The following is a 17,788-nucleotide window of genomic DNA, read 5'->3' on the forward strand; positions in this document are numbered from 1 at the left end:
AAGACCTCCACCTTTTTGCAAATGTAGCTGAAGTTGGCCAATGAGGTTCAAAATTACAAACCAGCCTAAAATTCACACGAATTTTTTTTTTTTGCTTAATTGTGTGCATCATGGGATATTTCCTCTCAGTTGTCAACCCCAGCAGACAGATTAAGGGAACTTTGCACTTGATACTGTCTAGTGGTCCGCCACAGGACCGAGATGATGTGAATAAACTTTTCTTTCCCTGTCCCGGTTTTCACTTAACAGTAGATGACACATAGATCCCTGGGCCTGACTCTGCTTTGAGCTTTCTGTCCAAGTCTTCCTTTCTGTTTTGACTACTGTAAGCTACTTTCTTCTCAAAGAATAATGCGCCAACATATGCAAAATGCTTCTGCATGTTAAGTATAAACAGAAAAGATACACAATATGCTAGTTGCTGTTCTTTCTACTAATTTCTGTCCACACTCAAAGAAGAACTGTTTTGTTTTCAACCTACCATGGGTTTGCTTCAACCCATCTCAAAGATCTGTCTTCTCTTCTACTTGTATTCTCCATTAATCTGGCACTGGCATGTTCTTCATCATTTTAATCAACCTAGTCATAACTGCCATGACAGCTTTCTCTCTCTGTGACTCTAATAACGCAACAAACACATCAGGTGGGACTCCTCTCATCTACCTTTAGGCATCTACAGTGCAAATGCTTATACTTATGCTGATCAGCTAAGTCTGCTATAAGCACTGGAAAAAATTAAACACATTCAGGGCACAGTCCACCTTGGTCAAAGCGGGAATTGTATCTCTGAAGTACCTATCTCTCTCTAGCATGAAAAAACTTAGAGGAAAGGTAACTCAGAGGCAAAGGTCTACAAGACAGATGTCTACATTTGGCCAGATCAATACAAACACCTGTGTCCATTCCTACTGCCGCTTTCTGACTTAAATCTCACTTGAAAATCAACTGCTTTCCCTTGAACTGTTCTCTAATAACAATACACAGCATTTTGAGATGTACCTCGTGTGCAAGATGTTGACTAAATCCTTCTGTGTTGCGACTCCATCACAATTTGTCAAGGTTCAGACTCTGAGGTTCTTTCCTAGGACAGAAATTGGTGGATGTGTCACGCTGATAAATATCGTACCATAGAAATATCTATGCAGAAGAACAATTACTCTGTATGAAAATTAACAGTGTGTGTCTGCTGATGCCCTTACTGAGTTGTGCATAACTTCCCTTGGAAGGTTAATGTCCATGAATATGTAACATGCACCTTCTTTTCCCTATTGCTTCCCTATTGTTTTTCATCTTCCATTATTACAGCATTAATGAATGTAGCCTGTAAGACCTTTGGTAAAGAGTTATGTTTGCATGTGAGCATTAAAGATTATTATGAAGGCACAATAATTCCTGTAGTCTAGTTAAATATAATTGCAAGGGGAAGGGAAGACAAAAGCAAAGGGCAGTTCATAATTCAGACGTCTTGTATGTTTTCAACCTTCTCCTGCAGAACTTTGTGTGTGGGAGGAGGTTACAAATGAAGCTCTCTGCTACTTTGTGCTAAAAGCCTGCGCCAGCGATCTGAGTTAGACAGAGTCTATGGAATTTTTGTTAACGATAACCAAATCAATTCAGAATCCAGTTTTGTTAATCTGACACAGGCCCTAAGAGTGGATAGCTTTAAACTTATCCGACGGTGCCTGCAATTACTGTAGCTGAAGAGATGCTTTTGAACCAAATCAAATGTTCACAGCAAGAGTTACATTAATTTATATCAACTTCTGATTGAACTGACTAGAATAAATCAGAGAAAGAGGGCACACGATCAACTCTGCTGGCAGATTTGCAGGTTGCTGGAAAGGAGCACGATAAGTCTCTGGGGTCTGGCTGTGAGAGATGCTCTCCTCCACCAACACAGCTGGAGTCCTCCTAACCACAGCCGCCGACACCCAGAACTGCTAGGTTTACAGCCTCTATCAAAAATAAAAAAATGTAAGCTGTGAGAATATACTCATAGTAGAAAAAGTTGCAGTGGCTTAAAGTGTCACACCCCCTCCCAGCGATTTCTTACCTTCTCTTTGCCTAAGATTACTGCCTCACAGCAGAGTTGGTGGAATGAAACACATGCAGTAGTCCCAGCTGCTGCAATACAAGGTCCAGCAAATTAGCTTAAACTGCTAATGGAGATGACTTTAGTGTCATATTTTGTATTAAAATGGATTAGAAACATTAGTGTTTTCCAATCCAGGGACTGTTGTGGAGGCAGGAACCTTCAGTAAGGAGGCAGAATAGATGGTCAGGGAAGCAGTATTCTTTGCATCACTCCAGCCAGATTTGCTGGAGTTTGTCTGACTGCAGCAATGGGAAAGGCTATGAAATTTCACACTCACAGCTACCATTCTTTTGCCTTATTAACAAGTTTATGAACTTGTGATTGTCCAGCTGGTCTACATGACCTCCTGAAGTCCCTTGCAACCTGAATTATCCTGTGATCCTTACATATACCTAGTGTGCAGGGCTAGGAAACTGGAGATGTGGTTCTTTTCCTCCCGACCCAGTCACTTAGCAGATCTTGGCAAACTGTGTAGACCAATGCTTACCAAACTTTCCCTCTGAAGGGTCCAACTAGGGTGACACCGGTATTGCTACGGTATTGAGCAACTACTTTTCAAAGGGAGGTCAGTGGTAGTACAGATACCCTCTGCCACTAGGAAGCAGCCCCACTTGACTCAAGCATAACTAAAAAACGGATGGGGAAAAAAATCCCAAACCAAACAGATAGAGATTCTAACTAAATAACCAGCCTTCTCTGTGCCACAATTTCCTAGCTGAGGGATATGATCCTTAGACAATGCAGTTAATGTGTTGCCTAATGTGATAAGAGTGTATTGTGGGAAGGGATATTATGGCGGTGCTGGGAGCAGGCTGCTTATGATCTGCTCTCCCGAAGAAGCATTGAGCTCCGTAAGGTCTGCACAGCATCTATGCTTTTGGGTATGTGAAAAACCAGCAGGAATTGATGCCGTGGGCAGGCAAGTTTGAAGAAATCTGGAAGAAGGGGAAGGCAGAGTTGCAGCTGTTATGAATTCATCACGATTTTGGCCCCAGTTCTAAAATACAAAGGCCTAAGAATCTCCACATGATTTTGAGAGAAGCAAGATCTGTAGATATATGAGTGACACATTCACACATGCTGTATTGTTTAAGAGGCATACTGAACTTTTAGTTTCAATCCCCACTCTTTCACTTGTGTCAGCTAACATTTCTGAGAACCTTATTGTGAGATACAAGCTCATGCTGCTACCTTAATGTAACTACAACTGACATTTTGCAGAAAAATCATGTGTCATTATTGGGAGTGATCACACGATCATCATCATCATCGGGACACTCTCAGAGCTGTGGCAAGGCAGTTCCAGCAGTAAGGAGTCACTGCAGTGGTGTAGCTGCACACAAAAACGCAACTCAGATCCGCAGGGATGTCAACGGGGGCTCCTGCCTCCGCGTCTCCTCTGCCTTCCTTGTGCTTGCGGCAGCTTTGCAGGGTCAGCTGGTTCAGGAACTTGATCCAGCTGAAGTCTGGTAATTTTTTGGAGGCATAACTGCCTTTCTGCCAGATCAGATCCCAGGCTTGCCTTGCCAGATGGCAACATAAGCGCTATCGCCATGTAAATAACAAACAGGAAACCATAGCTGCGATCAGAGAGGAAGGCAGGACTGCCCCTTTTGGTGGCAATACAGACATAGGCTGGCTTGCATTAACTGTGAAACTACATCCTTAGAGAGGTTTATAACCGCACTGCTCCCCTTGCGGGCACCAGGCTGTTTGTATTAACTGAGATGCACGCTTCAGAACCGCTAGGTAACCTTCACCCTCAGCAGATGATACAAACTGGGCGGTGCCATCCTGTGAGGCTGCCCGTGATTACCAGGTATCACTATGGTCCAAGGAACAGGCAAATCCCCAAATCTGTTCCTTTACTGTTCTATAAAAGCAATGAAACCCGCTAACAAAGAGAGCGTCGAGTCCCCTTCTGCATACAGGACAAATGGACGTTTTGCCTTTCCTAGCCACTCCCTCAGCTGAAGTGGAAGCAGATGAGGTTTGTATTCTGAGTAAGCGTGTCCATCCACCGAACCCTAAACCCAGATGAAACACGGCCGCAGAGGACGCAGCCAGCCCGGACGCCGTGGCGTTTTGCTCTTGCACTGACACCCTCCTCCCTCGCCAGGGACTGCGCCGCTTCAGCTCCTGCTCCTGCCGCAGCGGGCAGAAAGGGAGAGGCTCTCTGCCTGCCTCCAGCCGGGACGTTTAATACAGAGTTCTTCCACAGATCGCCAAAACGCGGCTTGGCGGCGGGGGCAGGCCGCGCCCGCAGCCATTCCCGGCGATGCAGCGGGGTTTTCCTTTGTGTTAAACTCGCCGGGAAAACCCCACCCTTTCCCCCCGCCAGGGCAAGGCCAAGGACGTTCCACAGAGGCCGCAGCCTGACCGCCCGCTCGTTCGTTCCGGAGCGGGCCCAGCACCGCCCGGGGGCCCGGCGGCCTCCCGGCGGGGGCGGGGTAGCGGGATGCCGCGCCGTCCCCACCCCGCGCCCAGCCGCCGCCATGGCAACCACCCGTCGCCGCCGCCGTCGCGCGCGCGCACCCCCTCCCCCGCCCGTCCCCGTCCCCCCCCCCCCCCCATGCCTCTCCCCCCTCCCCGGTCTGACAGAGCAGAAGGGCTGCGCCCCCCTCCCCGCGCCGCTCCCGTTCGCGGACACGCACCCCGGCTCTCCCAGGTAACGGCAGGGCCTGGCTACGGGACGGCCCCTCACAGCACTGCCCGGGGCGGGCGGCGGCTCGGACCTCGGCCCAACGGCCGCCCTCCCGCCGTGGCGCCGCTGCCCGTCCCGCCGCGCTGGGGGAGGTGGCGGCGGGGGTGGGGGGGGTAGCAGCGGGAGCGGCTGGCGGAGGGCAGCCCCCCGCGGAGCCTGCTGGGAAGTGTAGTCCGCGCCCCCCCGGCGGGTGTTGGGCGCTGAGGGGAGAGGTGGCGGGTGGGAACTACAAACCCCAGCGCGCCGGGGAGGGGGGGGAGATGCGTGCTGTGGCTTTGCCCCCGCAGGGGAGACCGTGATGAGGAGGGGGGGGCTCGCTCTGAATGGGGGCGTTGAGGCGATTCGTCTCTCCGGAGCCGCCTCTGAGGGGATGATGGGGCCGGAGCGCTGTGGACGGGGGCCAAGGGTGCCCCTTTACCGCTGTCGGGGGCGGGAGGGGGCTGGAGGGAGGGCAGTGTGGAAGGGGAGCAATATGTCCGGGGTGGTGGGTGCAGGAGGAGGAGTGTGCTGGAGGAGGGGCGGGATGCGGGGCGAGGGGAGGGTGTGCCACCCAAGGAGGGGGATGCGGCAGGCCGGCTGCGGGAGGGGGGTGCTGGTGGGTAGATGGCTGCAGGAGGGGAGGCGTGTTGCAGGATGAGTGAATGCGGTGTTGGGGGTGTTTGGGAGGGTGGGTGGATGCAGTTGGGGGTGCGTTGGGAGGAGGATGTATTAGGTGGCGTGTGGATGCAAGCGGAGGACTCTGCTGGAGGCTGAGGAAAGAATGAACGCAAGGAGAGGGGCACATGGAAACATAGGTAGATGGATGCAAGGGGGGGGGCTATGCAGCAGGCATAGTAGATTGGACCCTGGGTAAATGGATACGGAGGACACAAGGGTCAGAGAGCCATGAGCTAGGGGCCATGGAAAGTCTCTCCAACCAATTTGCTTCATGGTTTGCAGTTTCGTGTGTCCTACCACACTTAGGCTCTGTTGAGCTTGTTTCACTAGGTGATCTTTATATGAACAGGCAGTGTTACTTTTTAAAATAATTTTGCTTCATTTCTGTTGTGCCCACATTTCTGGCATGATGTCAGTATTGACATTTGTCTCTTTTTCCCTCTCTGTTTCCTCCAATGGCAGTTGTAGTGTTATGCTTTATCTTGTATTCTCCAACAGGCATAGGGGGAATAAAATTACAGTTCCTGTTACATTTAAAATACATCTATTTATGATTGGTATATTAGAGGGAGTTATTTTTTTCTTCCTGAAAATCTGTATCTTAAAAGCATCAGTGTATTAGTACTCCCTTGAATATAAATATTGAACATCTATTCCTAATACAGTTTCAAATATCACAGAGATGTGTTTCTTTCCAATGGATGTTTGATTTTTATTGCAGCTGAAGGGTTTTGGGGGATTTCTTTTCTTTCCTTCCCCACACCCCCATGTCAGATACATCCTAGGCAGGCTTAGGCTTCTTGCAGCTCTCTGGTACTTACCAGACTGCAGAAGTGAACATCGTTGCTGCAGCATGCTTCCAGGGTGCTTTGCTCTCAGAGACTTGGGCTTTTCAGCAGGTAATGAAGAGATCCTACCCTGAGCTAATCACAATCTCAAGATAGTTAGAAAAGTAAATGGAAGACAAGGAAACAACAATAGGACTTTATCTGGTTTGCTGTGTAAATAATTGCAAGAAAAAAAAAAAAAGTGATTCTTCTGGGGATGAGCTGAGAAATGTGAAGACTTGATGTCTGTAGCACTTACAGAAATATGCATATGAATTTTAACAAATATATACTATTCATTAGAACAATTTAAAAAAGGCAAAATTCTAACTAAAAAATATATACAGTCATAGTCCTAAAAAGCCAATTCTTTGAAACTCAGAGGGGAATTCAAAAGATGGAAAAATATCCAGGCCTAAATTCTGACCTTATGAGTCAGGGTTATAAACACATGTGTGAGTCCATTAAACCTGCAATTATTCATGGAAAGTGATCTGGGTTGCAGATTGGCCACGCTAGGAATGTAGCAGCACCAGAACTGAGTCTTTGTGGAGCTGACTATGGTCTGGCAGGGCTCGTGAGCTGCAGCGCTGTGGGAACAGGGATGTGCTGGATCCAAGGCCAGGTGCAGAAGCAGTTTAACTGCCTTTCTTGGCACAGAGCCTGACCTAATAAATACTTTGAACCTAAGCTGGCTCTGCACAGACCCATCTTGGGAGTCTTTGGTGGCACGTTTGCTCTACCAGAAGTGCTACACACGTGATGTGCAGAGAAGCACATCCACATAGGACTAGACAGATTATTGATTTTGGCCGAGTTCCACTTTGTTGAGCTCTCACAGACCCTGTGATACCTGAAGGTATCACAGAACCACAGAACAGTAGGGGTTAGAAGGGACTTCTGGAAATCATCTAGTCCAACCCCCCTGCTAGAGCAGGATCACCCAGAGCAGGTTGCACAGCATTGCATCCAGGCGGGGTTTGAATATCTCCAGAGAAGGAGACTCCACAACCTCTCTGGGCAGCCTGTCCCAGTGCTCGGTCACCCTCAGAGTGAAGAAGTTTTTCCTCATGTTGAGATGGAACTCCCTGTGTTCCAGTTTGTGCCCGTTGCCCCTTGTCCTGTCACTGGGAACCACTGAAAAGACTCTGACCCCATCCCCTTGACACCCATCCTTTAAATATTTATAAGCATTGATGAGATCCCCTCTCAATCTTCTCTTCTCCAGGCTAAACAGACCCAGCTCTCTCAGCCTTTCCTCACGTGAGAGATGCTCCAGACCCCTCATCATCCTTGTAGCCCTCCGCTGGACTCTCTCCAGTAGTTCCGTGTCTTTCTTGAACTGAGGAGCCCAGAACTGGACACAGTACGTGGCCTCACCAGGGCAAAGTGGGAGGATAACCTCCCTTGACCTGCTGGCCATGCTCTTCTTAATGTACCCCAGGATACCATTGGCCTTCTTGGCCACGAGGGCACATTGCTGGCTCATACCTGAGCCCTATGTCCTGTCAGAGGATGGATTGGTCACCTCAGGGCTGGTGCCACCTGAACGCTGGCTTGGGTTTGGTGTGGTACTAATGCCAGCAGCCCTGGAGACCATGCTGGAGAGAAGAGAGATGTGCGGAGCCAGCCTGGGCTAAGATGGAGAAGAAACTAGCAAGCCTCTCACTGCCTAAACTGCATGTGTACAGACCTACGTTCCCTAGAGCGCCCATAGTGTTAGCTGTTTTCATTTCTGTTACCCAGCAGAGCTGATGAACACCTCGTTACCCTGAATAATGGTGATGTGACTGTATGGATATGCCTGAAGCTGGTACATGAGGTGCTCTGGAGAAGGATGCATTTTTGTAGGAATTTTAGGAATTATTTTAGGAACAGCACAACAATCTCTGATTCTCCTTTTTCTAGTTCTTCAGAAAACTAGTTCAAAGGCTTTGCAAATGGTCATTTCATTCTCCAGGGTGCTACTGTTCAGTGCAATAGCTTGTTATCTATAATTACAACACTGACAAACTGTTTAGTGGTTTCTTGCATGTTTGTGTTCACTGTTAATTTGTGGTGAATGTCTTTACTTCATTTAAAGTTGGGGTTTTTTTTTCACTTGCATTTAAAATAACATTCAACTCTGCTTCAAGTTAGCTCTCAGAAGATTCCACACAAAAATTGTTTGAGGCCTGTATGCATGCTTCTTCTCCTTCCCACTTCCATAAACATTTCCCATTAACTCTGCGTCTGCTATTTGAAAACAGAGTTTCAGTGCAGAGAAGCCAAAACCCAGTTTATGGTGGTTAACTGAATTGAAAGATCCCTTGGTGCCGGGTTTCCCAGACCAAGGTGTGGGACCACGGTGTGTCTGTGCGCTTTTTCTGGTGTGTGTGCTGCTTTGAAGTGACATGTCGAACGGGGAGTGAACACTCTGATGACGTTACACGCTGCAACCCCCAGCGCTGCTGCTGCTGCTCCCACCGTGATTGTAGCAGTTCTCGTTGCTGCTGATGCACACAGCAAAAGGGAAAAACAATAGAGCACTGGCATAGCACACTTCTCATCTTTGATTCAAGAAGGCATTTAAATGTAGTTTAAATCCAGATCTGCTGGAACTAAGCCACATCCTTATTTATATATATATATTTTTAATATGAGTAGTGATCCTGTGAGGTAATGATGGTTAGCTTCCACACCAGTCCATGGGACCACAGCTGCAAGTTTAAACAAAGCCAAGTTAACAGGGAAAGATAGATTTGGCTGTGGAACTTGGCAAGCCTTTTGTTTGTTTGTATTTTATCTGACAATGATCAGTTAAAATGTTGTTTTTGTCATGCGAACCTAATGCCTGATAATTGTCTGCAGCATCAATGATTGCTTCTGAACAGAGACAATTATTAGAAATGAAGACCAGTTGTTCTGCACCCAAGTCCAAAATAAAAGGGATAATCTTTCTAATAAAGCAGGCAAGATTTATTTTTTTAATAGTTTTTTTAATAATTGCATCTTTGAATAACTTATTCTTGAAAATCAAATAAAATACATCAAGCACATGAACAAGAAATACAGTCTGTATTTCAGTCAGAAATAGACTTCTGTAGGCTTCTAGTAGCAATTCCATGCCAAAATGCTATTTTCTTCCTCTGAGAACGTTCCAGTTAGTGTTACAGTTTATGCTTTTCCAGGTAAGGTACTGCTGTTATGTCTCTATTTTAACAAGTTTTAACTTTGAAGGGAAAATGGAAAATAGGATCGTTGTACTATTTTAAGTGAAAACATAATTGAGGGAGAGGAAGCTGTTCAAAACTGGTCAAAGCTGACTTACTAAAACAATATGGCCTTAAACTAAGAAGGGCAGGTTTAGATTAATTGTAAGGAAAAGCTTCCAAGCAGTGAGAAGAATTTGAGAAAGGAACAACTTCAGCTCATTGCTTAGACGCTGGTAATAGAAATGAGTGCACATGAAAATGGATAAATCAAAAAATCAAAACCTCTTAACACTGGAATTCTCTTCCTTGCTTTGCTCTGTGTGGCAGACCTGTTCTGGGGTTGTGCAGCAGCAGTGTCCTGGCCCTATTTTGTAGAAGTGGAAAATGTGTAGTCGTATGCTGGCACTGGAATTCTGAAGATGGTGCCTAACAACATGGCTGTCTGTCTTGTGACGTTAGTCGGGTCTTTTACATTGCATTTTGAGATGCCTGACATCATACTGCCTGGCTGATTTGCAGAAAATGAGAAACAGAATTAGTAACCAGTCTTCATCTGTGTATGTCCAGGCCTTTCCAGATGTTCAGCTGTCCACTCAGCAATACTGCACAGCTGCTTTGACGTGATACCATATGTCCAGCAATCTCAGGGAGTTGTGGAAAAGTTTTGGTCTGCCTGGGTAAAATTCTGGTCAGAGAAAGACACATGTCCAGAAAAAACCAGGTATATTATAGCCCTATCTGTGAGGGATTAACAACTGATTTGGAGAAAAGTCCAATTAGTAGGCAGTAAATAAGGCTTGATGAGACGATGAGAGTAAAACAAAAATTAATAACTGCTTATTTAATGAGTGTCATCCATCCTGTGCAAGAGTCAAGTGCCTGTGGAAAAAACAGGGCGCAGTTGTGTAACTGATTGTGTCAAAACACATAGACATAAAAGAGACGTGTAAAGATAGCAAAGATGCCTGTTGTTTTGGCATTTGCAGAGTTGAATGTTCAATGTCAAGCAATAGGAAAACCCCTGCTACAGACCCCATCTAGATGGGAGGGCATTTATTGCCTCTGGTAGCGCTGGAGTGAGGTTAAGTGGGAGACGGGCTGAAGGGGAGCAGTCGTCCTGCATTCCCACTGATGTTGCACGCAAGTTTGGAGTAGTGTGCTAAACAAGCTGTCCCCCCTGCCCACTGTTCACACGGTGACTGTATCTACCTTTGGAGATGTTTGTGTATGTATAATGCTTTAATGTTGAAATAGAGACTGTCTTTTGGCTCTTGCTCAATTGTGCGTTGCTTTAGTTCTGGGAGAAAAATTCTTTTCTGACCCCAGATAGGGATCAGCTCAGCTTATGCTCCAAAGAATAGAGATTAATATCCCCTGTGACCTTTTAGCCTCGCTGCTGCAGGGTTTTTAACAAGTGGGCTTAAGACCCCATGTGTGGCAGCTATGCCGACATGAATGTCTGTAATGTCTCTTCTTGTCAATGATCCGTGAACTAAGGAATCTCCAAGGATATCTTGATGTGCTGTGGAGCTGTTATGGTCTAGTGCAGGAAGGAACAGCGCAACGACAGGATGAAAAGCTAGTGTCACAAGTCATGTGTAAGTTGTTCTAAATGTACCTGACAACAGTTGTCCCTGGCTATGTATTAAAAGATGTGGCTGTGATATGGTAGGAAAAACAATTTTTTAAACAAAACCCTAAACAACAAAGAACAAACAACAAAAGCACTATTTATGACTTCTGTATTTCTGGTTTCTTGGATGTTTACAATGTTGTATGAACTCTATAATATAATGTAGAACAGATAATAAAAGATAAGTACATAACATGAAAAAGCCCCCACCTAGTTCTAGCTACCTCTTCCTCCCCACCTCTGGCACAAGAGTGGGATTGTCTAGAAAACAATCCAGGAAGGAATTCCTTCTTAAAAATAAATTTTCCTTAATTTTGGACATATTTGTTTTGACTTGCTTTGGCTGTTCTGCACTAACGTTACCATTGCTGATGTGCGTAAAAGGTTTGTAATTTGTTTAAACCATTTTTAGCCATTAGTTTAAAATAGCCAGTCTTTTTGCAATAGGACCTCAAAGAACTGCCTTGGGGGTCAGGTGGAGCATTGATTTAGGACTGAGGTCTACAGTTGCTGTTTCAAACATGTCTCAGGTATATGGGTGATGTTCTGTTCACCTTCTCAAGCTATATTACCTGCTTTGGTGTCTAGGGTAGGTGATAAGTAAAAAATTGAAGTGCCTGAATCCAAGAGAAAGATCCAGAGGCTTTTGTCAGCCTAGCTCTGGAGACATCAGCCACTCAGTAGGTACATACATGTATATCCACCAACTTCCTTGTATGCTCCAGGTTTCATTGCTTGTTGATGTTTAGAAGCTGTCCAGCATGATGTACTGGGCATCCAGCTCTTGCTTAAGCTTGAGTGTCACCAGCACGAGGCCCGAAGCTCCCAAACTCTTGGACAAAATGGGAGGCTCTCATTTGGTTTCCCCCTGCAGTTTTAAAACCATGTAAATATGTCTGCCTTCCACTTCCCAGCTCCCTGCGCTAACCACTCTTGTGAAGTGAGCACGTGTCTGCATGGCTGCCGTGCCTTGCCTCCTGCCTATGGGTGGGCCCAGCTTCCACCGGAGACAGGAGGTTGTCTCCTCCGGTGAGTGGGGCACGTGAGCGTCAGCCCTCTTAAGGCAAAAGGACTTAAACACATGCCTGCAGGGTGGAAACTAGCTGTACTAAACAGATACCAGAGATGGCTAAAGTAAGTATATGTTCTGTTTATTATTACGTATTTCTACAAATTGAATACAGCAATTCCTTAGAAATGTTTTAGTTACTCCTCTCTTTTTTCCTACATGCAGAGAAATCCTCCAGAGATTTGAGGACTTTTTCTTACAGGGACAAGCTGGTTGTGTAGCAGATCCTAACCTGGATGTGTTTGAAGATGGGGTAACAGGTTCTGCCCCAGGTGGTGGTTTCTTCATTTATAAGTTGACTCATCAGATCTGAATGGGTTGTAACCTATATTCTGTTACTATCTTTTTATCCATTTCCAGTGCAATGCAAGTGACATTGCTTTTTCCTATCAGTTATAATCCTCTGTATTTTAAATGGTTTTAATTGCCACAGAGCTAAAGCTCTCCACTGAGGTATCCTGCCTTTCCTCAGCATTGAGAGAAGACAAAATTAGGGTTGTTGTCCTTTCCATCTTAGTTCTGCTCCCGCCCAGAAGGTTATAACAGCCTGTGGGAATGATCCGCAAGCTGAAATGTGTGGCACAGTGTTAGGACAAGTAAGCCTCAATGCCTCTCGCTGCGCTCGTTGGAGTGCCAGTTGTGGGGTAACAGCCTGTTCAGGCCATCAAAGTCTTCAGCCACGTGGAAGCTGTGTGGCCTGTGGGTTTAAGTGAGGGTAGTGGGTTTCCGTGGCTTAGTAGCAGGGAGCAAGAGTGAAGAGGTGGTGGAGCAGACCTGGTGTGCACCTGCAGACAGCGGTAAGGACCATCAGTTTGGCACCGCTGAGAGGCAGAGCGTGTTAGCTATAGGCAGCGTTCAGGGAGGACAGAACGAATGTCATGCGGTTATATGTTTAACTTACTGTCAGAGGTTTGAATTTTGCTGAGCAGGAGGGAATAAAAAGGCGTAAGATACATCCTCCTTAATGCCATCTTGATCTTGTCTTGTCTGTTCTATAAAAACTACTAACATTTTTATAACCTGCTAGGCTGTAAAAGGTTATTTCTCCCTGTTCTGGCTTCTCTCTGCTACCACCTGCTCCTACTGCATGCACCCCCACAGCACGGGCTGTCTTCAGCTGTGCAGCCTGAACTGTGTGCTGCACCAGACCCCGCGCCTTGTGTTCTTCCCGTCTGGCTGTACTCCCCATCCTTTCCAGTTTCTTGTCCACCACCTTGGTCTTGCCAAGCCCTCGATGCAGCTAGTGGACGATGCTCCCAAGCTGGCCTCCTCCCCCTTGGTCAGTGCAACTCTCTGCATTGCGTAGCTATGAATCGTAATTTTTTTAGTTTTGATTTCCAGAGTTTTATATCTGCGTGAATGTCAGGGACCCCACCCATCCTGAGTCAGAGGACAAGGAAAAGGAACTGATGCTCTTTTTGTGTAGTAAGGACCTTGACTTTGGGTCATGTGGAATTCAGATAAAGGGGCAGGCACTGCTTTGATCTTGAACCTTAAGTACAAACTTAGGTGTACAACATAGGTTACTTTTGAATGTGTGGTTTAATATTGGTTTCTCGAATGGCTACTGGGAAAAATTGGATTATAGGTTTGCCTTAAAGTCATGCTGCAATTTACTACTTGCATAAAAAAGTAAAATCTGTAAATCTTAAATTGTTTTGGGGACTAGGGGAAGGTTGTACTTTGGGAATCACTGTTTTAAGAAATCTTAAATTTGGATTGCTAACTCTGCCATAAATCCCAAAGTGACGTGTTAAATTTAATGAAAAAATCCAAGTCAGCATGTGGATGTTGGAGTACTTTGAAAGAATATTTAAACAGAATGAGGCTCTCAACTTTGTCTATAGTAGAGCTGTCATTCAACCATATCGTAATCTCATTAGGATGAGGGCTCTTGCAAGTGCTAAGTGCAGGCTTCCCTGATGCTGGTTGGCACATTTAGGCATGTATGTAATACAACAGTATAAAAAGCAATTTAATGCCTCGTGTGATTTGTGATTCATGGGTTGATGGCTGCTAATATATTGTGGTGATCTTCGAATTAAGGTTCAGCTTGTTAGGTTCAGTGTGGGCAGGGCATTTAATTTTCTTGCATTAATTTAACAGGATTGGGGCCAAAGGCAGCAAAGAAGTTGTGTTTTTTATCACTATAAAAGAATTATGATTCATGGCCTCAAACCTTAGGCTAGTAAAGAGATACTCCAGAGCTAAATGGTTGAAAAAGAGAAGAGGGAGATGGAGGTGGAAAGACACAATCAGCTATGAGGGAAAAAACAAAACTGGAGTGTCACGGTCTGAATTATTCTACAGCATGTAAAATTCATTTTTCTGATGATTATGTTCTCTTTTAGATTTCTGAGTGAAGATGAATTTAGCAGAGATTTGCGATAATGCCAAAAAAGGAAGAGAATATGCACTCCTTGGGAATTATGACTCTTCTATGGTATATTACCAGGGTGTCATCCAACAAATCCAGAGACATTGCCAGTCAATCAGAGATCCAGCAATTAAGGGCAAATGGCAACAGGTAGGGTGAAATGAGCTTGCCTTTATTCTATTACTTGATATTTGAAAAACAAACTATACTTCCCAAATCTTTTAAGATGTAGAGGATGTATATTGTAGCTAAATTCACATTATTTATTTCACGGTATTTTGTTGATACTCATTGGGAAATAATTTTTGTGGCATATTTAAAAGGAATTCTTGTCTTCTAATTGAATCAATTTTTTGTTGTTTTCACTTAGGATGTCTGGTTAATCACTGGTCTGTATGTGATTGCATACTTTGGAAAAACTGGTTTGCTGAGGTCTTTGTTTTGCTGTTTTATCTTTTGACCATCTAATGCCTAGTAAACTAAGATGTGAGTGGATGAGTTAGCATCACTAGAATGGTTGTCTGAGTAGCAGTTAACTGTAATGCTACAATGTTCAAACTTGGGTCAGGTTTCTAAAACTCCAAGTAATACTTTTAGCCTGGTTCTTGCACACATGCATCACTTTGTTAGCAGAGGACTGATGAAGCCAAGAAAGTAATGTAACAAACCTCATTTAGCACTTTCAGTATTTAAGTCTTCCTTAAGTTTTGTGGTTCCATTTTTCATTGTACAAAATGTGTTCCATCAGAAATAAAATAATTGGAGGATAAACATATAAAGGTGTACTCCAGAATAAAGAATTCATGTTGCATAAGTATTATTTTTTGAAAGAAGAATATAGCTCCTATAAAAGATAGATTTTTTTCAGTAAGTAGCTGAAGAGATGACTTCCAGAAGAGTTTTTCTAAATATCACATGCTTAAATGATATCACTTAAAATAGAAGCCAGTTTTTCCTTTTTATTGCAGCAGGTGCTTTGTTTATGGTTTTGTGCTTGAAACATCTGACACTAACATAGAGTGTTTTGTGTACTGATAGTTACAACCCTGTTGGCAATCATTTTGAAATGACAGTACTATTCATAGGTGTGTATCATAGAACTGTAAAAGTCTGTCTGCTTATAAAGAGCTCGTCTGCAAAGCATGTGCGTGTACAAGCTTGCCTAGCCTTCCTGGTGATGTAATAAGCTGAATATTGTATAGGAGATATTCATGTTCAAGTATTTATATTCAAGCTCAGAGGTGGAATACACCCCAGAGCATGCTGATACAAGGTGTTCATGCCCCGTGCATGTCCTTAGTTCCTGCCGAACTTGCAGCTGACGTGAAGGCAGAGCATGAGGCTTTCCTTGTTCTGCAGCTGCATCTCTGCATTGCCTTCACTTCTAGTATTTAGTGTTTCCTCCAATGACATTGATTCTTCCATTAAACTTTTAACAGCTCTTATCTTGTGAAGGTTACTTCAAGTCTTATGGTGTTGTGTGTTGTTTGAACTGCTTCAGAGAAGCCTGTGCACCAGGGAATGTGTGCTGCACATTGGAGACAAGCCTCAAGTGAAAAAGGACCATTAACACAGTTTCAAGGATTATTCCCTGGGGAAGGCAGCTGGTTCCTTAGCAGAGGATCTGAAGTTGGCACCTTCTCAGAAATTATCCCTTTTAGGGAAAAACAGAACGGCCCCTGACAGTGTCCTATAAATGCTTTAGAAAACTGTCCCCAGAAAGATCAGCAGCAAGTGGAGTAGCGTCTGTCATGCTGTGCGCTCATGCTAATTCTGAAACTTCCCAACACAGTGGTGGCAGATGAGCTTTGAATATTGCTTTGCCATTACTGGTGCTGCTCTGGGCTCAGGGACAAACACCAAAAAGTAAAAAGCGTGATTAAAAAAAAGTGCTCCATCCCCAGGCTGTTTGCCTTCTCCTTCATTTATGGGACTACCCATAGCACTGGGAACAAAATGATATAGCCCTGAGAGCAAACGATGCAGCCCTGGAACAGCTAGCTTTTCCATCCCTGAACCTGAATGGTTTGGTGAGACCTGCAGAGGTGGACCTGCTTTCTTAACCACTCTTGATAAATAATTGTTGTGCCTTCTCACTCCTTGAGACAGACTAAGAGGGATTCTGATTATCTAGAAGTTAGCACAGCTTTCCAGCTCCCACAGCAGTGACATCCAAACTGTCAGTCACATTCAGTAGCTATCTGCAGACAGCCTGTGCTGAAAAAAGTTAAACCACAAGTTGGATCACAAGAAACACTCATTCACAATATTAAAATAATATTTAGATATTCTTTTTAGGTCATTCTCAGGAAAGAGTTATGACATACACATGACATAAGTTTAGCAAAATTCAGGTCTAACCCACTTGGTACCAGAAATATGCAGAAGCAAAAGATTCCCATACCCGTATGCTACTTGCAAGTGGTACCAGAAGCAAAGCAACCCTTAGGTCATGGTTAAGAGCATGAATTCAATTGACTTTTACCTGAAATTCTGTCTCCTCTGGAGTAATGGAACTAGCCTGTTCTTTAGGTTCTTCAGTTTCTCCATCCTCTGAGGAACCTCAGGAGGATAATACCACTGGTACCTTTTGAAGGTGGAGTTTAGCAATCTCTAGCAGACACTGGGTAGGTAGAACTTTTACTGTTGGGAGTGGTCCATGGTGTGAATGTCCATGTAGATAAGTGCTCGAAGGTGAAGATTGTTACTTAAATCAGTTAATCCCTGAGACATGCTGTCTGCATGCACATTCACAGTCTTGAACCTCTTGAAGGATTCCTGGGACACCGGTGCTGAGGGGAACTGGCAGTATGCAGCATGCCCTTCCCTTCTATACATTTGTGCACAGCACACAAGCAGGGTGTTTGTCCTGTTGGTACTTCTGAGGCAGTGAACTCAGTTTCAGGTGTTTGCATTCAAGTTCCCTCCTAAAATAGGAATGTTCATATGGGTAACATCTCAAAGAATAGTTACAGCCATGGCTCTGCAGCTGACCAATTCATACCTGTTACATGAACTGTTGTTCTCCCTATCTGGTCACTTCTCTACAGCGAGTCCTCCATCGCGAATAGGTACCTCATGCTAGGTGGATGTGTTTTGTTGCCTTGGGTACTACATGGGATTTTTCCAGTGGTTTATTGAGCAATGTAGTGCAGAGGTGAACCAGAAGTATTGGGATTTTGGGTCAGACTCCCAAGCACTCTTGATCTACCTCTCTTTGCTTAGGTGTCAT

The 17,788-nt window shown here is 44.8% G+C and overlaps 1 protein-coding gene across 4 annotated transcripts in view; it reads left to right on the forward strand.

Moving 5' to 3' along the window:
• Window positions 1–4,649: 4,649 nt before the first annotated feature.
• Window positions 4,650–17,788, forward strand: part of KATNAL1 (katanin catalytic subunit A1 like 1) — a 41,587-nt gene continuing 28,448 nt past the window's right edge. The window contains exons 1-2 of one of the 4 annotated variants that reach the window (XM_054837618.1): window positions 4,650–4,763; window positions 14,531–14,706. In XM_054837618.1, the coding sequence (XP_054693593.1) occupies window positions 14,545–14,706 (162 nt within the window). In that variant the 5' untranslated portion in view covers window positions 4,650–4,763; window positions 14,531–14,544. Of the gene's footprint in view, window positions 4,764–5,527; window positions 5,594–11,598; window positions 12,245–14,530; window positions 14,707–17,788 lie in introns of those variants that run through there. The other 3 variants (XM_054837630.1, XM_054837622.1, XM_054837638.1) reach the window with 3 other exon arrangements.

The sequence above is a fragment of the Grus americana genome, chromosome 1 (assembly GCF_028858705.1).
Source record: "Grus americana isolate bGruAme1 chromosome 1, bGruAme1.mat, whole genome shotgun sequence".
Lineage (NCBI taxonomy): Eukaryota > Metazoa > Chordata > Aves > Gruiformes > Gruidae > Grus > Grus americana.